The 18,057-nt window shown below is 43.9% G+C and overlaps 1 protein-coding gene and 1 long non-coding RNA gene across 5 annotated transcripts in view; one reads left to right on the forward strand and one right to left on the reverse strand.

Annotated features, from left to right (window-relative positions):
* The window catches only part of arhgef18b (rho/rac guanine nucleotide exchange factor (GEF) 18b), a 234,604-nt gene that overhangs the window by 99,318 nt on the left and 117,229 nt on the right, over window positions 1-18,057 (forward strand). For 3 of the 4 annotated variants that reach the window (XM_072244323.1, XM_072244321.1, XM_072244324.1), the window contains exons 5-8: window positions 12,449-12,545; window positions 14,155-14,212; window positions 16,162-16,203; window positions 17,048-17,071. In XM_072244323.1, coding sequence (XP_072100424.1) covers window positions 12,449-12,545; window positions 14,155-14,212; window positions 16,162-16,203; window positions 17,048-17,071 — 221 coding nt within the window. The remainder of the gene's footprint in view (window positions 1-12,448; window positions 12,546-14,154; window positions 14,213-16,161; window positions 16,204-17,047; window positions 17,072-18,057) is intronic. The other variant, XM_072244322.1, reaches the window with a different exon arrangement.
* The window catches only part of LOC140188240 (uncharacterized), a 55,772-nt gene continuing 53,984 nt past the window's right edge, over window positions 16,270-18,057 (reverse strand). The window contains exon 3 of the long non-coding RNA XR_011883248.1: window positions 16,270-17,323. This is a non-coding gene — a long non-coding RNA (uncharacterized lncRNA). The remainder of the gene's footprint in view (window positions 17,324-18,057) is intronic.

The raw sequence follows: 18,057 nt of genomic DNA on the forward strand, positions 1-18,057 counted from the left end.
GGGTGCCTATTGAACAGTGTTATGGTTCACCCTAATGCTGTTTATAAAAGTTGTATAAATATTGAGAACATCCATTTTTGAGATACATTGAGTGCCACTGTCAGGTTTCTTTGCATGACATTGTAGGTCCCAGCACAGTTTTCCCCAGTGATGTTTTGCTAGTTCTGATAACTGTCAGCACTGAACTCGGCAGGTACAAGTACAATTAATGAAGCCAGCTTCTTAAAGGAGAGACCGTAACGCAGGCAGTATTCTTCCAGCTACTGCATGAGTGGTTGCTGCAATGTTGCAAGGGGGCAGGAAACGGCTTCCAGGGAGTCTGGACAAGCACAGAAGGGTTGTGACAAAACATATTCGTTATCCTATTGACTGATGTCTCTGCTTGTATATGCTGAACAGAACGTGGTTAATTTTTTCTGCTATCAAGCAGAGGGGTTGGTTGGCCTGCAGTGTACTCCAGGTAGCAACACGTGGTGTGACATAGATCAGCAGCAATGACCTGGAATGCAGTTCCATCTTGCTCTCCTCCTTAAAACCCAACTTACTGAGCAATCCCTATCCCATTGCTTAACCCTGTGTGGCTATTTTGTGAGGAGTAAGTGGCTACATTAATGCAGACTGGGCTTGGTTCTGGTCAGGATGAAGGGGACAACATTTCTGCAGCAAGTTGTCCTGCTGTGAAGGGCAATGGGATTAGATTTGGTTTTGCCTTTTAAGCATGAAGTGGAGCTCATTTTCCATGCCAATCTATGATTCTGTGTGGTGCAGTTCATGCTCTTGGCTGTGATAAACATTTAGTGTCACTAGTTCAATTCTGTTAAACTTGGATGAATTTTAGAAGCAAAGAACAAAAAAATTGGCATCATACAACACACATATAACACAGACTACAGAGTACTCATGGCCATGATTCACTGAGTGCCAAAGAGAAAGGCAACTGTCAAGAACCCTCCCGGCCACTGGGGGCAGCAGGCAGTAATTCGTGCGCAGTAGTGAAGTCATTTCTTGGGCTAGATGTGCCCAATTTTTGCCCAACAGGCAGACTCAACCTGTGGCTGGAGGGTTCCAGAGTGCAGCTGGCTCCTGGCTGTATATGGTAGCTCACTCTGTCTTACTTGATTTGGGTTCGGGGTTGGGGTTGTTGCTGTAGTGGAATTGCTAATGTGTGTTTGTGGTTTTGAAGATCCACCAAGCCTCCCAAGTCATCACTAGAATAGTGGAGTTGGGGGGTGGGGGTTGTAATTGTTTATTCTGTGGAGATAGGGTGGGGCACAACTCCTCAATCCCCTGAGCCCTGCTCCACCACTCCTGTATTTCTGTTATTCCACTCAGGTACCCCTTCCACCCCAGTCCGTCTCAGTCCCACTGCTGTCACAATGCAGGGGGCACATTACACCCAGCAGGGTCTGTGCTGGTGATAGGGTATTCCCCACCTACCCCTCTTCTTCCTGCTCTCCTTCATCTTCTCCTTCCCCATCCCTTGTACCTGTCTTTAGCCAAGAGAGTAGAATTTCACAGAATCGGAAACTTATGACACAGGAAGAGACTGTTTGATCTGTCGTATCTTGACCCCTCTTGAATCCTGTCCACTATCCTGCAAATCCTGCTGCACCTGGGTACTTCTTAACTATGTGAGAGTTTCTACCTCTCAGATAGAAATCTCAAATTCACACAAACACGTTTTCCTCAATACGTCTTTAAACCTTTCCATAAATCTGTATCACTTGTATCCTCTTCTTCCTTGAAAGGAAAAGGAAGATACTAGAAACAATTCTGTTAAGTTCACCTCAACTGTTGTCCATGGTAGTAATTCCTCATTCCTAGGAAATGAAGACTTTCATTGCTGAGGTGTCTTTCCCAGGCTGTCAAGAACATCCCAGAGCACTTTATAGTCAATGAAGTATATTTGTCATGTGGTCACTATTGTAAAGGTGGAAACATGGGAACCAACTTATATTGAGTGGGAATATACAGTACTGTGCAAAAGTCTTAGGCACCCTAGAAATTTTTATATGGTTTCGGATAGTTTGGGCTCCATGGAGCCCTGATCTCAACATCATTGAGGCTAGAGAGGCAGAAGCAAATGAGACAGCCAATGTCTGCAGAAGAACTGTGGCAATTTCTCCAAGATGCTTGGAACAACCTATCAGTCAATTTTCTTATAAAACTATACACAGTGCACCTAAAAGAATTGAAATAGTTTTAAAGGCAAAGGATGGTCACACTAAATATTAATTAGTTTTAGTTTTTTTTTTACTGTTTGCTGTTCTTTATAGTAATTTTTTTTGATATTTAGAAACTTTTCATTATTTTTGAAAACATTTTTGCTTTTTACTGATTTTTTTTTACATGTCCCTGAGAAATTTGCACAGTACTGTACATAGAATCAGATTTATTGTCACTCACATAGGATGTGAAACTTGTTGTTTTTGATAGCGGTATAGTGCAAAATCTGTAAATTACAAAAGTGCAAAAAAGGGTGTATTCATGGGTTCATGGGCTGTTCAGAATCAGGTCTATTATCAATGTCAAATATGACATGAAATTAGTTTTCAGACAGCAGTACAGTGCAATGGCATAAAATTACAGTAAATTACTAGATAAATAATGTAAAAGTGAATAATGAGGTAGTATTTATGGACCTTTCAGAAATCTAATGGTGAAGGGGAAGAAGCTGTTTCTGAATTGTTGAATTTCGGTCCTAAGGCTCATGTACCTCCTCCCTGATGGTAGTAATGAGAAGAGGGCATGTCCTGGACAGTTTAAGGAAAGAGGGAAATGATTTAGAAGGTACCTGAAAGATAATGTCTTCACACAAGGAGTGGTGCATGTACATGGAACAAGTCACCTGAGGAAGTGGTTGAGGCAGATGCATTAGCAACACACACACAAAATGCTGGAGGATCGCAGCAGATCAGGCAACATCTATAGAAATGAATAAACAGTCAATGTTTCAGGCCAAGACCCTTCTTCAGAACATTTAATAATAACGCTAAAAGACTTGAAGAGATGTATGGATAGGAAAGGTCTAGAGGGATATGGGGCTAGGTTAGATGGGCATCTTGGCTGTCAAGGGTGAGATGAGCTGAAGGGCAAATTTGTGTGCTACATTGTTCTATTCTCTGTAGTCTATCCTTTCACTTTCCTCGACCTTTTTCTTTGATTTGGTCATTTGCTGTGCAACTTGTCAAAATTTGTGTCCCTGTGTGTGGGATGTTTTTGCTGTGCTAAAAAGTCAAGCTGCTGAAATCAACGTTCAGAAAATGACTGAATGAGGCAACTATCTGAGGTGAACAGACAGCATCTGCTCTCTCAGTTTAACACATTTGTAGTCTTCAGAGTTCAGGACTGGTTTCGACAGTTTTAGATAATCAACCATTCCAGTCTTGTTTCCTGCATTTCACTATCTCCTCTTCTGGTATTTCAGCTTTCACTTAAATGTTTACACCTCTTCTAGACAAACATCTCACCACCATTACTCTGCTGGTGCCACACCCACTGTAACGTTCAATCCTTCCTCCTCTCTACCTATCGCAGACCTTCTCCCAAGGTCTCTCCACTTTTCAGTCTTCCTCTTCAGTTAACGCTTTGAACCTCTGCTTTCCCTGCTCTGAAAAACCTTTATTGACCTGAAGTACTAACTACATTTCTCCGCCCTCAGAGATGTTTTAGCACTTTCTGGTTTTTACTTTGAATTTGCAGCATCTGCAATTTTTCGTTTTGAAACCAATCAGCACTGATTGTAAACAAATTTAATTCCTGGAATCTATTTCAAACAAAACACAAGATTTCAGACAATCTGAATGTCTCCCCTGTATCTGATATTAATCATGCACTCAAAGAGAACGGGAAATACTTTAATGTGTCTATTTTGAGCTGACTTTGGCCCCTGTGGTGCCAGATGACAAGAAGCTGGTAGCAATTTGTTCAAATGTTAAAGGGCACATTGTTCTAAATGAAAACAAGGGCCAAACCTTGATCTATCATTAAAACCATCTCAAGAAACAGCTGGCAATAGCTCCTGCCACTCCTGTGTAAACCCAAGGCAACCTACTTTAGAATTGCCTACAATTTCTCTGCCACAGGAAACAGTTGAGGCCAGTTCATTGACTATATTTAAGAGGGAGTTAGATATGGCCCTTGTGGCTACGGGGGTCAGGGGGTATGGAGGGAAGGCTGGTGCAGGGTTCTGAGTTGGATGATCAGCCATGATCATAATAAATGGCGGTGCAGGCTCGAAGGGTCGAATGGCCTACTCCTGCACCTATTTTCTATGTTTCTATGTTTCTAAATCCTTGATATGGTTGTTGCAGTTTCAATAACAACTGTACCTTCACTCATGGGTTTGTCTGGCCACCTCCCATCCTCTATATATTCGAGTTCATCCCAAATCCTCTTTCCTGTGGATACACACTGCTGTTCTCTCAGCTACCATGCAAAGGCATCCTTAGAGTGGCAGCATAGAGAGAAACTATTTAGTCCACTGAGTCTTCAGCTTCTCTACAAAAGAACAATCCAGCTCCCCTGCATATTCTTTACTTTCAATGTTATCCTAAGGACGAACGAGGAGTCCAGAAGTCAAGGTCCATTGGCCTGAGCCGAGTCTGCAAACCTGTGCGAGTCTGCTGAGGAAGTCAGAGCCTTGCATCTGAAGGCCGGAGTCTGTGTCCACTGGGGGCCTGTCCTGGGGTTAAAGGACTGTGTATGCGTGTGGGTGGCGGAGGAGGTAGAAATGGGCTCGTTTTTGTTATTGTTGGTTCCTTGTTGTGTTCTGTGTTGTTATGCCAAGCTTGGGGATAGGGCTGCCAAATTTCTCACTCCCAAATAAGGGACAAAAGTAGCTGTCAAATACAGGACATTTGTGTTTACCCCGAGAAAGACTACCATGACCATGAAGCCTTGCGCGGACACCTATGTGTGCATGAGTGACGTGCGCATGCGTGTACGTGCTGATTTTTTTTTCTACAAATCGGTTTTGGCTTAATCTCCCTGATTCTGCTTTTACTATATGTTAGCAGTATTTTAGGTTTTATGTGTTATTTGGTATGATTCGGTAGGTTATTTTTTGGGTTTGGGAATGCTCAAAAATTTTTCCCATATAAATTAATGGTAATTGCTTCTTTGCTTTACGCCATTTTGGCACGATCGGTTTCATAGGAACACTCTACCTTAGCGGGGGAAATACGGGACAAGGGCGGTCCCATATGGGACAAACCAATTTAGCCCAATATACGGGATGTCCCGGCTAATACGGGATAGTTGGCAACCCTACTTGGTAAGCATGCTAAGTTGACACTGGATTGTGTGGCAACACTTGCAGACTGCCCTCAGCACACCCTCGGGTGTGTTGGTTGTGAATGCAAGTGATGCATTTCACTGTATGTTTTGATGTACGCGTAACAGGTAAACTTGAATCTTTAATCTTATCCAGTTACCTTTTAACGGCACTATTGAATCTCCCTCCATTACTAACCCAGGTGGTATATTCCACACACTGACCATTTGCTGCTTTAACAAGATTTTCCTAAAAACCAGTTTTGTTGCTTTTGCCAGGTATTTTTCTTTGATTTTTCTGCAATTTTGAATCTTCATCGAATGGCGGGTTTATCTGCTCTGTGCAGTCCCTCGTGATTTTAACCATCACTTAAAGATCTCACAGTCTGTCTTGCCAACACCACCCAGATCCTTAATTAACAGTAGCATAGTGGTTGCCATGACACTATTACAGCTCGAGGGGTCGGAGTTCAGAGTTCAATTCCGGCATCTTCTGTGAGGAGTTTATACGTTCTCCCCATTACCACATGGTGCTCCAGTTTCCTCCCACAGTCCAAAGACGTATCAGTTAGTAGGTTAATTGGTCATTGTAAATTGTCATGTGAGGTTAAATAGGTGGATTAATGGGCAGTGCGGCTCATTTGGGTCGGAAAGGCCTGTTCCACACTGTACCTTGAAATAAATAAGGGGAGAATAACTCTGCTTCTAAGTGTGTATTATTTGGAGTGTGAGGGGGATTGAGTTAAATGCATGAGGATTTTGACGATATAACTGTGGGGTAGGAGTTTCCTTGTGTGAGATGAGTCGTTTGCATTAACCACCAGCATAACCTATCGATGTTGTGGGGCCAGCTCTTAAGTGTCACCACGCATTCCAGAGTCAACATAGCCTGTCTTCATTTATATAAATCCCTTTTCTATTCTCCCCATGTTCCCATCAACTTTCCCCCCCTGCATCATTTCTGCCACTCATCCACACACCAGAGGAAATTTATGATTTACAGCATCCAATTAACCTACGAACCGCATGTCTTTGGAATGTGAGTTTGACAATGTATCTACCCATGTGCGTCTGCCCCATTTTGTTCCACGGGCTTCCATCTCGGTGACCCTTGATTTCAGTCTCTGAGGCCTTCAGGAGGGTGAGCCCATGGAGAGCATCTGGCTCAGACAGTACCTGTGCTATTCAACTGGCTTGAGTGTTCACTGGTATCTTTAACCTCTGGCTTTAGCGGCCTGAGGTACCCACCTACCTCGAGTGAGCTTCAATTATCCCAGTGCCCAAGGAGAACCTGGTCACCTGTCTTAATGACTATCGTCCAGTAGCACTTACATCTCCAGTGATGAAACATATAAACTCTTGTCTAAGGGGTGACTTGGATCCCCCTCCAATTTGTCTACCGTCAGAACAGGTCAACGGCAGTTGCTGTTTCATTGACTTTTCTCTCTGGAACATCTGGACAGTGAAGGAGCAGATGTACATCAGGATGCTCTTCGTTGACTACAGCTCTGCACTCAACACTATCATCTCCTCAAAACTGATCAATAAGCTCCAAGAACCTAGGCCTCAATGCCTCCTTGTGCAATTGGATCCTCGATTTCCTCACCTGCAGACTCCAGCCAGTTCTGACTGGCAGCAACACCTCCACGATCTCCCTCAGCGAGCTGCACTGAGACCCCTGCTCTGCTTGCTTTATACTTGTGACCGCGAGGCTAAGCACGGCGCCTTTGTCATATTCAAGTTCGCTGGTGACACCACCGTCGTTGGTCAAATCGGGGGCAGTGACGAATCAGCATACAGGAAGGAGATTGAAAACCTGACTGAGTGGTGGCACAACAGCCACCTCTCACTTCACGTCAGCAAAGCCATACAGCTGATTATTGACGAAGGGAGGGGGAGACTGGAGGTCCATCAGCCAGTCTTCATCCAGGGATCAGGCGGTCAGCAACTTTAAATTCCTTGCTGTTAGCATTTTTGAAGACCTGCCCTGGATCCAGCACTTAAGTGCCATTACAAAGAAAGTACGGCAGCACCTCTACTTCCTTAGAAGTTAGCGAAGTTCCAGCGTATCATTAAAATTTTGACCAACTTCTATAAATAAGTGTGAGGTGGTTCATTTTGGTAGGTCAAATATGATGGCAGAATATAGCATTAATTGTAAGACTCTTGGCAGTGTGGAGGATCAGAGGGATCTTGGGGTCTGAGTCCATAAAACACTCAAAGCTACTGCACAGGTTGACTCTGTGGTTAAGAAGGCATACGGTGCATTGGCCTTCATCAACCGTGGGATTGAGTTTATGAGCCGAGTGGTAATGTTGCAGCTATATAGGACCCTGGTCAGACCCCACTTGGAGTACTGTGCTCAGTTCTGGTCACCTCACCACAGGAAGAATGTAAAAACCACAGAAAGGGTGCAGTGGAGATTTACAAGGATGTTGCCCAGATTGGGGAGCATGCCTCATGAGAATACGTTGAGTGAACTCGGCCTTTTCTCCTTGGAGTGACGGAGGATGAGAGGTGACCTGATAGAGGTGTACAAGATAATGAGAGGCATTGATCGTGTGGATAGTCAAAGACTTTCTCGCAGGGCTGAAATGGCTAGCACGAGAGGGCATAGTTTTAAGGTACTTGGAGGTAGGTACAGAGGAGATGTCAGGGGTAAGTTTTTTTACGCAGAGAGTGGTGAGTGCGTGGAATGGGCTGGCGACGGTGAAGGTGGAAACGATAGGGTCTTTTAAGAGACTCCTGGATAGGTACATAGAGCTTAGGAAAATAGAGGGCTATGGGTAAGCCTAGGTAGTTCTAAGGTAAGGACATGTTTGGCACAGCTTTGTGGGCCGAAGGTCCTGTATTGTGCTGTAGGTTTTCTATGTTTCTAAATGCACAGTGGAGAGTATACTGACTGATTGCATCACGACCCAGTGTGGAGGAACCAATACTCCTGAATGAAAACAACTATAAAAGTAGTGGTGACAGCCCAGTTCATCACAGGTAAAGCCCTCCCCACCAATGAGCACATCTGTACGGAGTGCTGTTGCAGAAAAGCAGCATCCATCATCAAGGACCCCCAGCATATAGGACATGCTCTCTTCTCACTGCTGCCATCACGAAGGAGGTGCAGGACCCTCAGGTCCCACACCGCCAGGTTCGGGAACTGTTATTACCCCTCAAACATTAGGCTCTTGAACCAGTGGGGATAGCTTCACACACCCCCAACACTGAACTGATTCCACAACCTGTGGACTCACTTTCAGGGACTCCACAGCTCATACTCCCAATATTCATTACATATTTACAGTACTTTTTATTATTTTTATTTTTGTATTTGCACAATTTGTTGTATTTTGCACAGTGGTTGTATGTCCGTCTTTGTTGTGTGCAGATTTTTACTGAATCTACTGTGTGCGTTTGTATTTACTGTGAATGCCCACAAGAAAATGAATCTCAGGGTAGTATATGGAGACATGTATATACTTTGATAATAAATTTGCCTTGAACTTTGACAGGCCAGTTATGTGGCTGATGATCAAACACCTGCTATAAGTTTATATACGGCACATCAGCTAGCTGCATTTCCTCATTGGCTGACACCGGTGCTTCCTGGTACTAAAAAATAGTACCGCAGCTGCTGGAAATCCAAAGTAAAATATAAAATGCTCAGTGAATCAAGTAACATTGTGGGGGAGGAGAAAGAGAACTGGTGTCTCCGGCTGATATTTCATCCTGCCAATTGTTTCCAACATTTTCTGTTTTACTAAAATCACCAACTTCTCAAATTTCTCAATGGTCTCAGCCCTTCCTACCTCTGTAACCACGAACAGCCCCATGACCTTCTGAGGTAAAATTCAGAGTTAGGTTCATTGTCACTGAGGTATGACATGAAATTCACAAACACGAGAAAATCTGCAGATGCTGGAAATTCAAGCAACACACACACACAAAATGCTGGTGCTCTCAGGATGAGGCTTTTCATTCCAGTACGAAGGAGTTGTCTTCCTTTTTCAAAGAAAGGGGCTTCCCTTCCTCCACCATCAACTCTGCTCTCAAATGCATCTCTCCCATTTCATGCACATCTGCTCTCATTCCATCCTCCCGCCACCCCACTAAGAATAGGGTTCCCCTGGTCCTCGCCTACCACCCCACCAGCCTCCGGGTCCAACATATAATTCTCCATAACTTCCGTCACCTCCAACGGGATCCCACCCCCAAGCACATTTCCTCCCTCCCCCCCCCCCCCCGGCTTTCCGCAGGGATCACTCCCTACGCAACTCCCTTGTCCATTCTTCCCCCCCATCCCTTTCCACTGATCTCCCTCCCAGCACTTATCTTTGTAAGCGGAAAAAGTGCTACACCTGCCCTTACACTTCCTCCCTCACTACCCTTCAAAGCCCCAGACAGTCCTTCCAGGTGAGGCGACACTTCACCTGTAAGCCGGCTGGGGTGATACACTGCGTCCGGTGCTCCCGGTGCGGCCTTCTATATATTGGTGAGACCTGACACAGACTGGGAGACCGTTTCGCTGAACACCTATGCTCTGTCCACCAGAGAAAGCAGGATCTCCCAGTGGCCACACATTTTAATTCCACGTCCCATTCCCATTCTGAAATGTCAATCCATGGCCTCCTCTACTGTAAAGATGAAGCCACACTCAGGTTAGAGGAACAACACTTTATATTCCATCTGGGTAGCCTCCAACCTGATGGCATGAACATTGATTTCTCTAACTTTCATTAATGCCCCTCCTCCCCGTTTTACCCCATCCCTTATTTATTTTTATTTCCCCCCTTGCTTCTCTCTCTGTCCCTCTCAACATCACTCCTTGCCTGCTCTCCATCTTCCTCTGGTGTTCCCCTCCCCCTTTCTTTCTCCCTAGGCCTCCCGTCCTATGATCCTCCCCCTTCTCCAACTCTGTATCCCTTTTGCCAATCAACTTTCTAGCTCATAGCTTCAACCCTCCCCCTGCTGTCTTCTATCATTTTAGATCTCCCCCTCCCCCTCCCACTTTCAAATCTCTTACTATCTCTTCTTTCAGTTAGTCCTGACGAAGGGTCTCGGCCCGAAACGTCGACTGTACTTCTTCCTATAAATGCTGCCTGGCCTGCTGATGTCATGAAATTTGCTGTTTTGTGGCAGCAAGACACAAAAATAACTAAGTTGCAAATAAATAAATGGTATGAAAGGAGAAGAATAAGGTGTACCTCAGGTTATAGCTTCTTGCCCAGTTCCAAAGCTCATCTTTTCCTCTGTGACCTTGACTCCAGCTCTTCAAAACCAAAGTGCTGAAATTCATACCACCAACTCCTATAGCTCTTTGTGCTTAAAGTCTACATGCTTAAATAGGTATGCGGCTACATGTTAGCTCTTGTTTGATAACCAAGTCTTGGGTTGCTGACCTTTATTAATGCAATTTGTGGCACTGGGATATCTCTGGCAACTCTCTTTAAATGTCTTCCTTTTATAATGCATTCACAGGAGTCCCTTGGCAAGGTGTTGGTGGTTGGTCCTAAACCTGATATGATAAAGGCATTCAAGTGCCTTCATGGACTGCAGGTCTTTGAGAGGAAGAATGATCATCACCTTCCAGCGGACAACTGGGGATGGGGAGTGAATTCCAGCCTTGGTACTTCAAGAATAAATTAAAGAGAAATAACACATCCTGGGAAAGAGGCTGACTTGCAGTTATAAGAGACTATTCACCGTCTTGTTACAACCTAATGTGCTTGAGGCCACCAAAGTATGGTCACCGTTGTAAACATAGGAAATGTGGCAGCCAATTTATGCAAAGCAAGCTCCAATAAGTAACTGTGCGATATTAACCACGGACTGTTTTAGTGTTGAAGCACTCAAAGCACTCAGCTGTTGGAGAGGAACAGAGTAAATACTTCAGGTCAAAGATCAATTGCCAGGATGGTGGGGGGTGGGGGTTGGGTAAACAAGTGTGTTAAATTGCAGAGAGTGAGAGGGAATGTCTGTGATTGGGTGCAGACGGAGGTTGTCAGGGTAATTATTTACCTGAAAATCTGGCAGTTGGAGACAGAAAAAACAAATTGAAACAAAGAGATACAATCGCACCTGTAGAAAACATGAAATGGAGTTGTTGCCGGTAAATGTTGAATTCAGTACTAAGTCTCTGAAGTCTGCAGTGTACTCGGGTGAAGTTCGATAAGGTGCTGTTTCTCAAGTATTTGTTGATCATCACTGAAGCTTTGCAGGAAGCTAAGGATAGAGAATCAGGGTAGAAGTAGGGCAGAAGATGGAAAGTCAGGATGTTGAACAGAATGGGTTCTGCAGAGTGGTCACCCATCTGCATTTAGTAGAAGGGACCACTTCTTATGCAGTGGGGAGAGGAGAATTTCTAAAGTGGAGCCCCAGTTACCTGACGCAAGCCCAAGGGACCTGACTGAACGTGTTTGTGTGGGTTCAGAATGATTGTACCTCTTCATGGGTTAGGTATGAATTGATCATGTCAGAACTGACCTCTCTCAGGTTTGAATTTTATACCCAAGCAAATCTTTGTTCTAAAGAGTGTGCAGAATCAGAGGTCTTTTGTGTATGTTAAAACCAGAAAGGCATGCTGATTAACATAACAAATGCTGGAGGAACTCAGCAGCTCAGGCAGTATCTATGGGAAGGAATAAAGCATGTCGATTAGTAAAGCTTTGAGATCGTAGGTTTTATAAATAGATGTACAGAGCAACAAAGCAGAGGGGTTATATTGAACTGGTTAGACACCAATTTGACTATTGATTCTGATTCTGGTTTTACTCTTTAGAACAAAGAAAGTTGGAGAGGAAATTTGATAAGGTGGGAAAGATGTTAGCTGGTGTAGATTGGGTAAGTAGAAAGAAGCTGGTCCTATTAGCAATGGGGTGAGGATCTGGGGTCATGACTTTGAAACTTTCACAGATAGATACAAGATGGGTGTGACAAAGTATTGCAGAGAGCAGCAACGACATGAACTCACTCTCTATAAGAGTGTTGGAAACATAATCATTCAAGTTTTTTTTAAACTAGATTGGCACTTGAGAGAGAATAATTTGTAGGGAAGAACAAGAGAATTGGATTAATGGGATTATTCTGCTTGGATGGGCCAAATGCCCCCCTTCTGTCCTATAATTTCAGGAGACTGAATTCCAGTCACTCAGATATTGACATCCTTGCTTTTTGTCTCCAGGAGATTCAGAGAACAAAAATGCGGCCACGGCTGGATGCGGGATGTTCCTATAACTTCAAAGGGTTTTCGAGTCGCTCTTCCCAGTCCAGAGCAGCAGGTTGGTGAAGCACCTAACAGGGCCTGACATCATCTCAGAGACCACTGATGGCTTGGGTTGGCCAGTGGACAACTTTGAACGGCATTGAGCTCTTGACTCAGCCCAGCCTTTGTGGAATAGATGGGGCCATTTGCTTGGCCCTCATAATGGGAATGAACAGAATCAAGTTTAGTATCACCGACATATGTCGTGAAATTTGTTAACTTTGCAGTAGCAGTCCAGTGCAGTACATAATAATAGAAAACAACTAAATTACCCTGTGGTAATTTATACATATATATAGTGCAAAAACTAGAAATAAGGAAGTCATGAAGAAGTGTTCATGGGTTCAATGTCCATTCAAAGGTCAGATGACAGAGGGGAAGAAGCTGTTCCTGAATCGCTGAGTGTGTGCCTTCAGGCTTCTGTACCTCCTTCCTGATGTAGCAAGGAGAAGGTGGCATGTCCTAGGTGATGGGTGTCCTTAATGATGGACGCCGCCTTCTTGAGGCATCGCTCCTTGGAGATGTCCTGGATACTGTGGAGGCCAGTGCCCATGGTGGAACTGACTAAGTTTACAGCTCTCTGCAGCTCCAAGGATTGTCCTCTTTTGAGAACAATCCTTCATTCTCTTTCTTCTCCGTTACTGGCCAATGATCCTGTTGAAAATGGACAAGGACCCAGGAAGATGATGGAGTAGACAGATCTCTGGTTTTTGACTACCTTGGTTCTGTGAAGCTCCACCACACCTATAGGCAGTGGATGCAGAGTAGAGGCCATTAATACATAACAAACTCATGTTGAATCCCGTTTCCATTGGGGAAATTCAATAACATCAATTGTGTGGATTACTTTTCTGTGTTAGTTTGTGCTTAGTTGTCCTCTCACCGAGAGCGATCAGACATAAGGGGTGATAAATGCCTGTTTACCTCATGAGGTCCATACACAGTGGCACGGGGTTCTCAGTGTGAGCCTCATTCTGTGAATGAGACCTTTAATCTTTGACTGGGACCCTCACTCTGGGGCTGGGAATCCCCACTCCGGAATTTTCATCATGAGACTGGGGCCCTCATTCTTTTGACTGGGACTCTCAATCTGTAGCTGGGACTCTCACTATGGGACTGGGACACCCCTACTCCAGAATTTCACCCTGGAACTGGACTCCTCTTACTGTGAAGGACCTTCACCCTGGGGCTAGGATTTCCCCACCACCACTGGAGCCCTCACCCTGTGACAGGGCCCTCTCTATAGGACTGGGGCCCTCACTCTGTGACTGAGGCTCTGACTGGAACCCTTACCCTGATAGTGGTGGGGGGGGGGCAGGTTGGACCATTTTATTGGGACTGCAGTCTTTGCTATGTAACTGGGATCTGTGGCTGGGTGTCCCACCCTGGGAAGGGACCTTAGTCTAGATATGGGATGCTTAGACCCTCACTTTGGGACAATACTCTCACTTTGGAACGAAGAACGTTATTCTAGGACAGGACCCAGAGTCTGAGACAGGGCCCTCATGCAGTTTTTTTTTCTGAACTAATAGGAAAGGTGTTTCGAACTAAAGGGATAATTCTGGATTTTTCTGAACCACAGTGGAAATCACTTTTGTGTTTTTTTTTCTTTTCTTTCATCCCAGGATCTGAAACTTCTCCAAAGAATGAAGAGGAGAAAGAAAATCTGGAGCCTGACCACTTGTACGTATAAAACACCATTCCCTACATTAATCTGTCCCCAATTGAGTCTTTTATCAGCTTGAGGGATTCGGACTATTCTGCAATTGGTTCTCTCCTCACTCAAAATTCCCAAGTACCTCCCATCACATTCTCCCAACCTTTAGTTCCAGAGAGAATCAGAATTGGGTTTAATGCCTCTGGCATATGTCGTGCAATTTGTTTTTATGTGGCAGCAGTACAATGAACAGCAGAATAGTAAAAACTGTGGATTACAGTAAAAAGTATATATGTATGTGTGTGCATGTATATGCACATATATAAAATATTTTAAAAAGTTAAATAAAAAGAGAAAAAAAATATAGTGAAGTAGTGTTCAAGGATTCAATGTCCATTAAGAAATCTGATGGCAGAGGGGAAGAAGCTGTTCCTGAATTGTTGAATGTGTGCCTTCAGGCTCCTGTACCTCCTCCTTGATGATAGCATTGAGAAGAGGGCATGTCCTGGGTGATCAGGGTCCTTAATGATGGATGCTGCCTTTCTGAGACATTGCTCCTTGCTGGTGTCCTAGATGCCGGGGAGGCAAGTGGCTAATGGAGTTGACTGAGATGACAACTTTCTGCAGCTTGCTTCATTTGCATGGGAGAATGCATTCAGATATCTCTTTGACTCTATGGATCGATGGTACAAGGCAGAGTAACAGTTTGGCATGGACTAGATGGGCTGAAGTGACTCTTCAAAGCAGGGATGTAATGTTGAGGCTTTTAAGGGCATTGGTTAGGCCGCACTTGGGGTAGTGTAAACAGTTTTGGACCCCTTATCTAAGAAAGGATATGCTGGCATTGTACAAGACCCTGGACTTTAGAAGAATTGAAACCTATTGAATGTTGAAAGGTCTAGATACAGTGGACATGTAGTGGGGGAGGGTCTAGGATCAGAGGGCTCAGCCTCAGAATAGAGGGGCATCCTTTTAGAACAGAGATGAGGAGGAATTTCTTTAGTCAGAGAGTGGTGAATCTGTAGAAATCATTGCCAGAGATGGCTGTGGAGGCCAAGTTATTTGGCATATTTAAAGCAGAAGTTGATAGATTCTTGATTCGTAAGGGTACTAAAGATTATGTGGAGTAGTCGGGCAAATAGGGTTTAGAGGGATAATAAATGTGCCACGAAGGACCAGATGGCCTAATTCTCTTATGTTGTATTGTCTTTGTGGTTATGGTTGTGCTCTATGATACTATCTCATAATCCCAAATCTTTTCATGCAAGAAAGAAAAATTGATATTTATGTAATGTTTTTCATAACCCCAGCACACCCCAGGGCTATTCCCCTTTCATGTACTCCTTGAAGTGCAAGCACTGTTATAAAGCAGCAGTCAACTTGCACAGGGAAACTCCTAAAAATAGCAATTTGTTCAAGACTCTTTGGTTGCTTGATTAAATATTGGTCCAGAGCATGAATTTCTGTGTTGTTCAGCAAAATAATGTCATGGGATCCTTTTCATCCAAACCGGTTCAATATCTTACCTGAAGGAGGATGACACTTCCTCTCTAGAGAATCTAAGCTCTTAATGGATTTCTGGAGTGGGACCTGGACTCAGAGAGAGGGCGCTGTCTGAGGGGAAAAGACCGTAAAATACAGAAAAAGGAAGGTCTGTGATAAGGCAGAGTACGGAAGATTAAGTGACATAAAGGAAAAAGTACAAAGCAAAGGAGGTTGGTAGATGGAGATAAAGAAACAAGATATTATTCTGGAATTAAGTGTATGACAGACTTGCATGGTGTTTAATCACAAATATAGACCATTTACATTGCGGTTCAAGCCTGTGATCTTCATGTTCTGCATGACAGCAGATCATCCAGAATATCTATTGTGATCATTATTTAGAGAGTTTATATCAAAAGCAAGTCTGCCAGTAATGTCAGCTGCTGGGTGATATGTCTGTTGAAATTGTTTCTTTTTCCTTGTCTTCCAGGTTGGTTCAACAAGTGCTGCAGGAACTGAAGGCCTATCATGGGTTAGTCACGTCCCACTTACCATTTCGATACTGAGCTACAAGGTTACACAAATCTTGAAAATCTATTCAGAAAGTTGAATTCAAGTTTATTAACAAATATTCAAGTAGGAAGTTAGATTGAAAACTTGAAAAGGAACAGTGTGAAGGACCATGGGGAAAGACCAAAGGGAAGTGGGACTGATTGACAGACCTTTCGAGGAGCTAGCATTTATTTTTACATTCAGAGGCAATGTTTGATTTTGTCACATGCTACAGAAACTTTACTCATCTTTTAGGAACTCATTAACTGCCGGGGATAAGAGAGCCACTTATCATCTGGATAAGCACTCAACCCAACCTCTGCTGTAAATAGTCAGGACATTCCCTCATTTTCTGCTCCTACATGGAGTCATAATGATGCTGGCTCTTCCCAATGAATATGTGTTCCCACTAACTCTCTTTCCCGTATCTCATTCCATTCCTCTTTGATATCGTCACCTTTGCTAAGCCCAAAGATTGCAAGAAGGGGTGCAGAAAGTCCTAAACTTTAAAGTTGGCTTCATTGCTCATGAAATGTCATCAAAGGAACAATTGGCACCATCCAGCAACAGGCAACAATAGGCCCGAAGTCTGGTGACTGTAGCAGACTGACCTCCGGCTTCAAGAGCTTTTCCTTCGGATCACTGGTGGAACTCTACTGGAGCTTTGAAATTCCTTTTCAATTGGTTGAGATGAATGTAGCAATTGGCAGTTTTGACATGGGACGAGAATTATGTCTGTGAGTCCCTGAGAAGGAGGATAGAGCCTTATTTCAAATAGTCCAGTCTATCTCTAATCCTGTGTCTAATTTTCTCCTTCCCCTCAGACAGTGCAACAATGCAGCAAGCAGGTGAGCAGCTTCCAGTGTGCGTTTACGTCTCTCGCTCCATGTGCTGCTTTGCAACCCCGGTCCCTGCCAACGCTGAGGTGTTCTCATTCTGCTCTCAGCTCTGCTGCCTTTCCCTCAGTTTAAGAAGCTTTAATATTGTTTAAAAAGTTTACTTTTACCAACGTATTTGATCTGTTGCCTCAGAATAAAATTCTGTGTTCAGTTTGCTGATGACTCCTCTTCTCATCCCTGTGCTGTTGAGCCCTAAATTTCCTGGGATGGGAGAGAAATAGAAGGAAAGATCAGTCTGGATTCAGATACATTTATTTATCACGTGTACATTGAAACATACAGTGAAATGTATTCATTTATGTTAACAACCAACATAGCCTAAGGGTGTGCTAGGGGCAGTACCTGATTGCTAACCACAGAACCCAGCTGAAGAATGGTCCCCGTGGGTATCAGCCATCGCTGTTACTTGCCTCAAGGACTTGCATTTCTCTAATAGCTTTCATGATATATGCATGTCCCAAAGGATGTTACAGCTGATGATTCCCTTTTGAATGAGCGACAGTCACTATTTACTGGCAGAAAGCCCAGGATCCAGCAAACCGCAGCTATGAAAAAGACCAGATAATCAGATCGCTGCAAATGTGCCAGGTCACTGGAAAGAACTTACTGGCTCTCCTTTTTTCACTGTTTCTTTTGCATTTATTGAAGTGAGCAGACAAACTCCTAACTTGAGACCCAGCAGTGGAACATTGCCCTCGAAAAGCCAGCCGGGGTTATGTGCCTTAGATCCTTGAATGGACTTCAACCACAGTCTTTCTAAACTTTGAGCACTACCCACTGTGTCGTAGGTCATAAATAGTTGAAACCAGCAATCACAACCAAAGCTCAGTTGAAGAGGTAGGAGTCAAAGCTCCAGTGTAGATGATAGAGGAAGGATGAAACTAAGAATATGAGAGATCAAAAAAAGTAATTTTTTTAGAAACTTAAAGCACTTC

Source organism: Mobula birostris, chromosome 26 (assembly GCF_030028105.1).
Source record: "Mobula birostris isolate sMobBir1 chromosome 26, sMobBir1.hap1, whole genome shotgun sequence".
Taxonomy (NCBI): Eukaryota; Metazoa; Chordata; class Chondrichthyes; order Myliobatiformes; family Myliobatidae; genus Mobula; species Mobula birostris.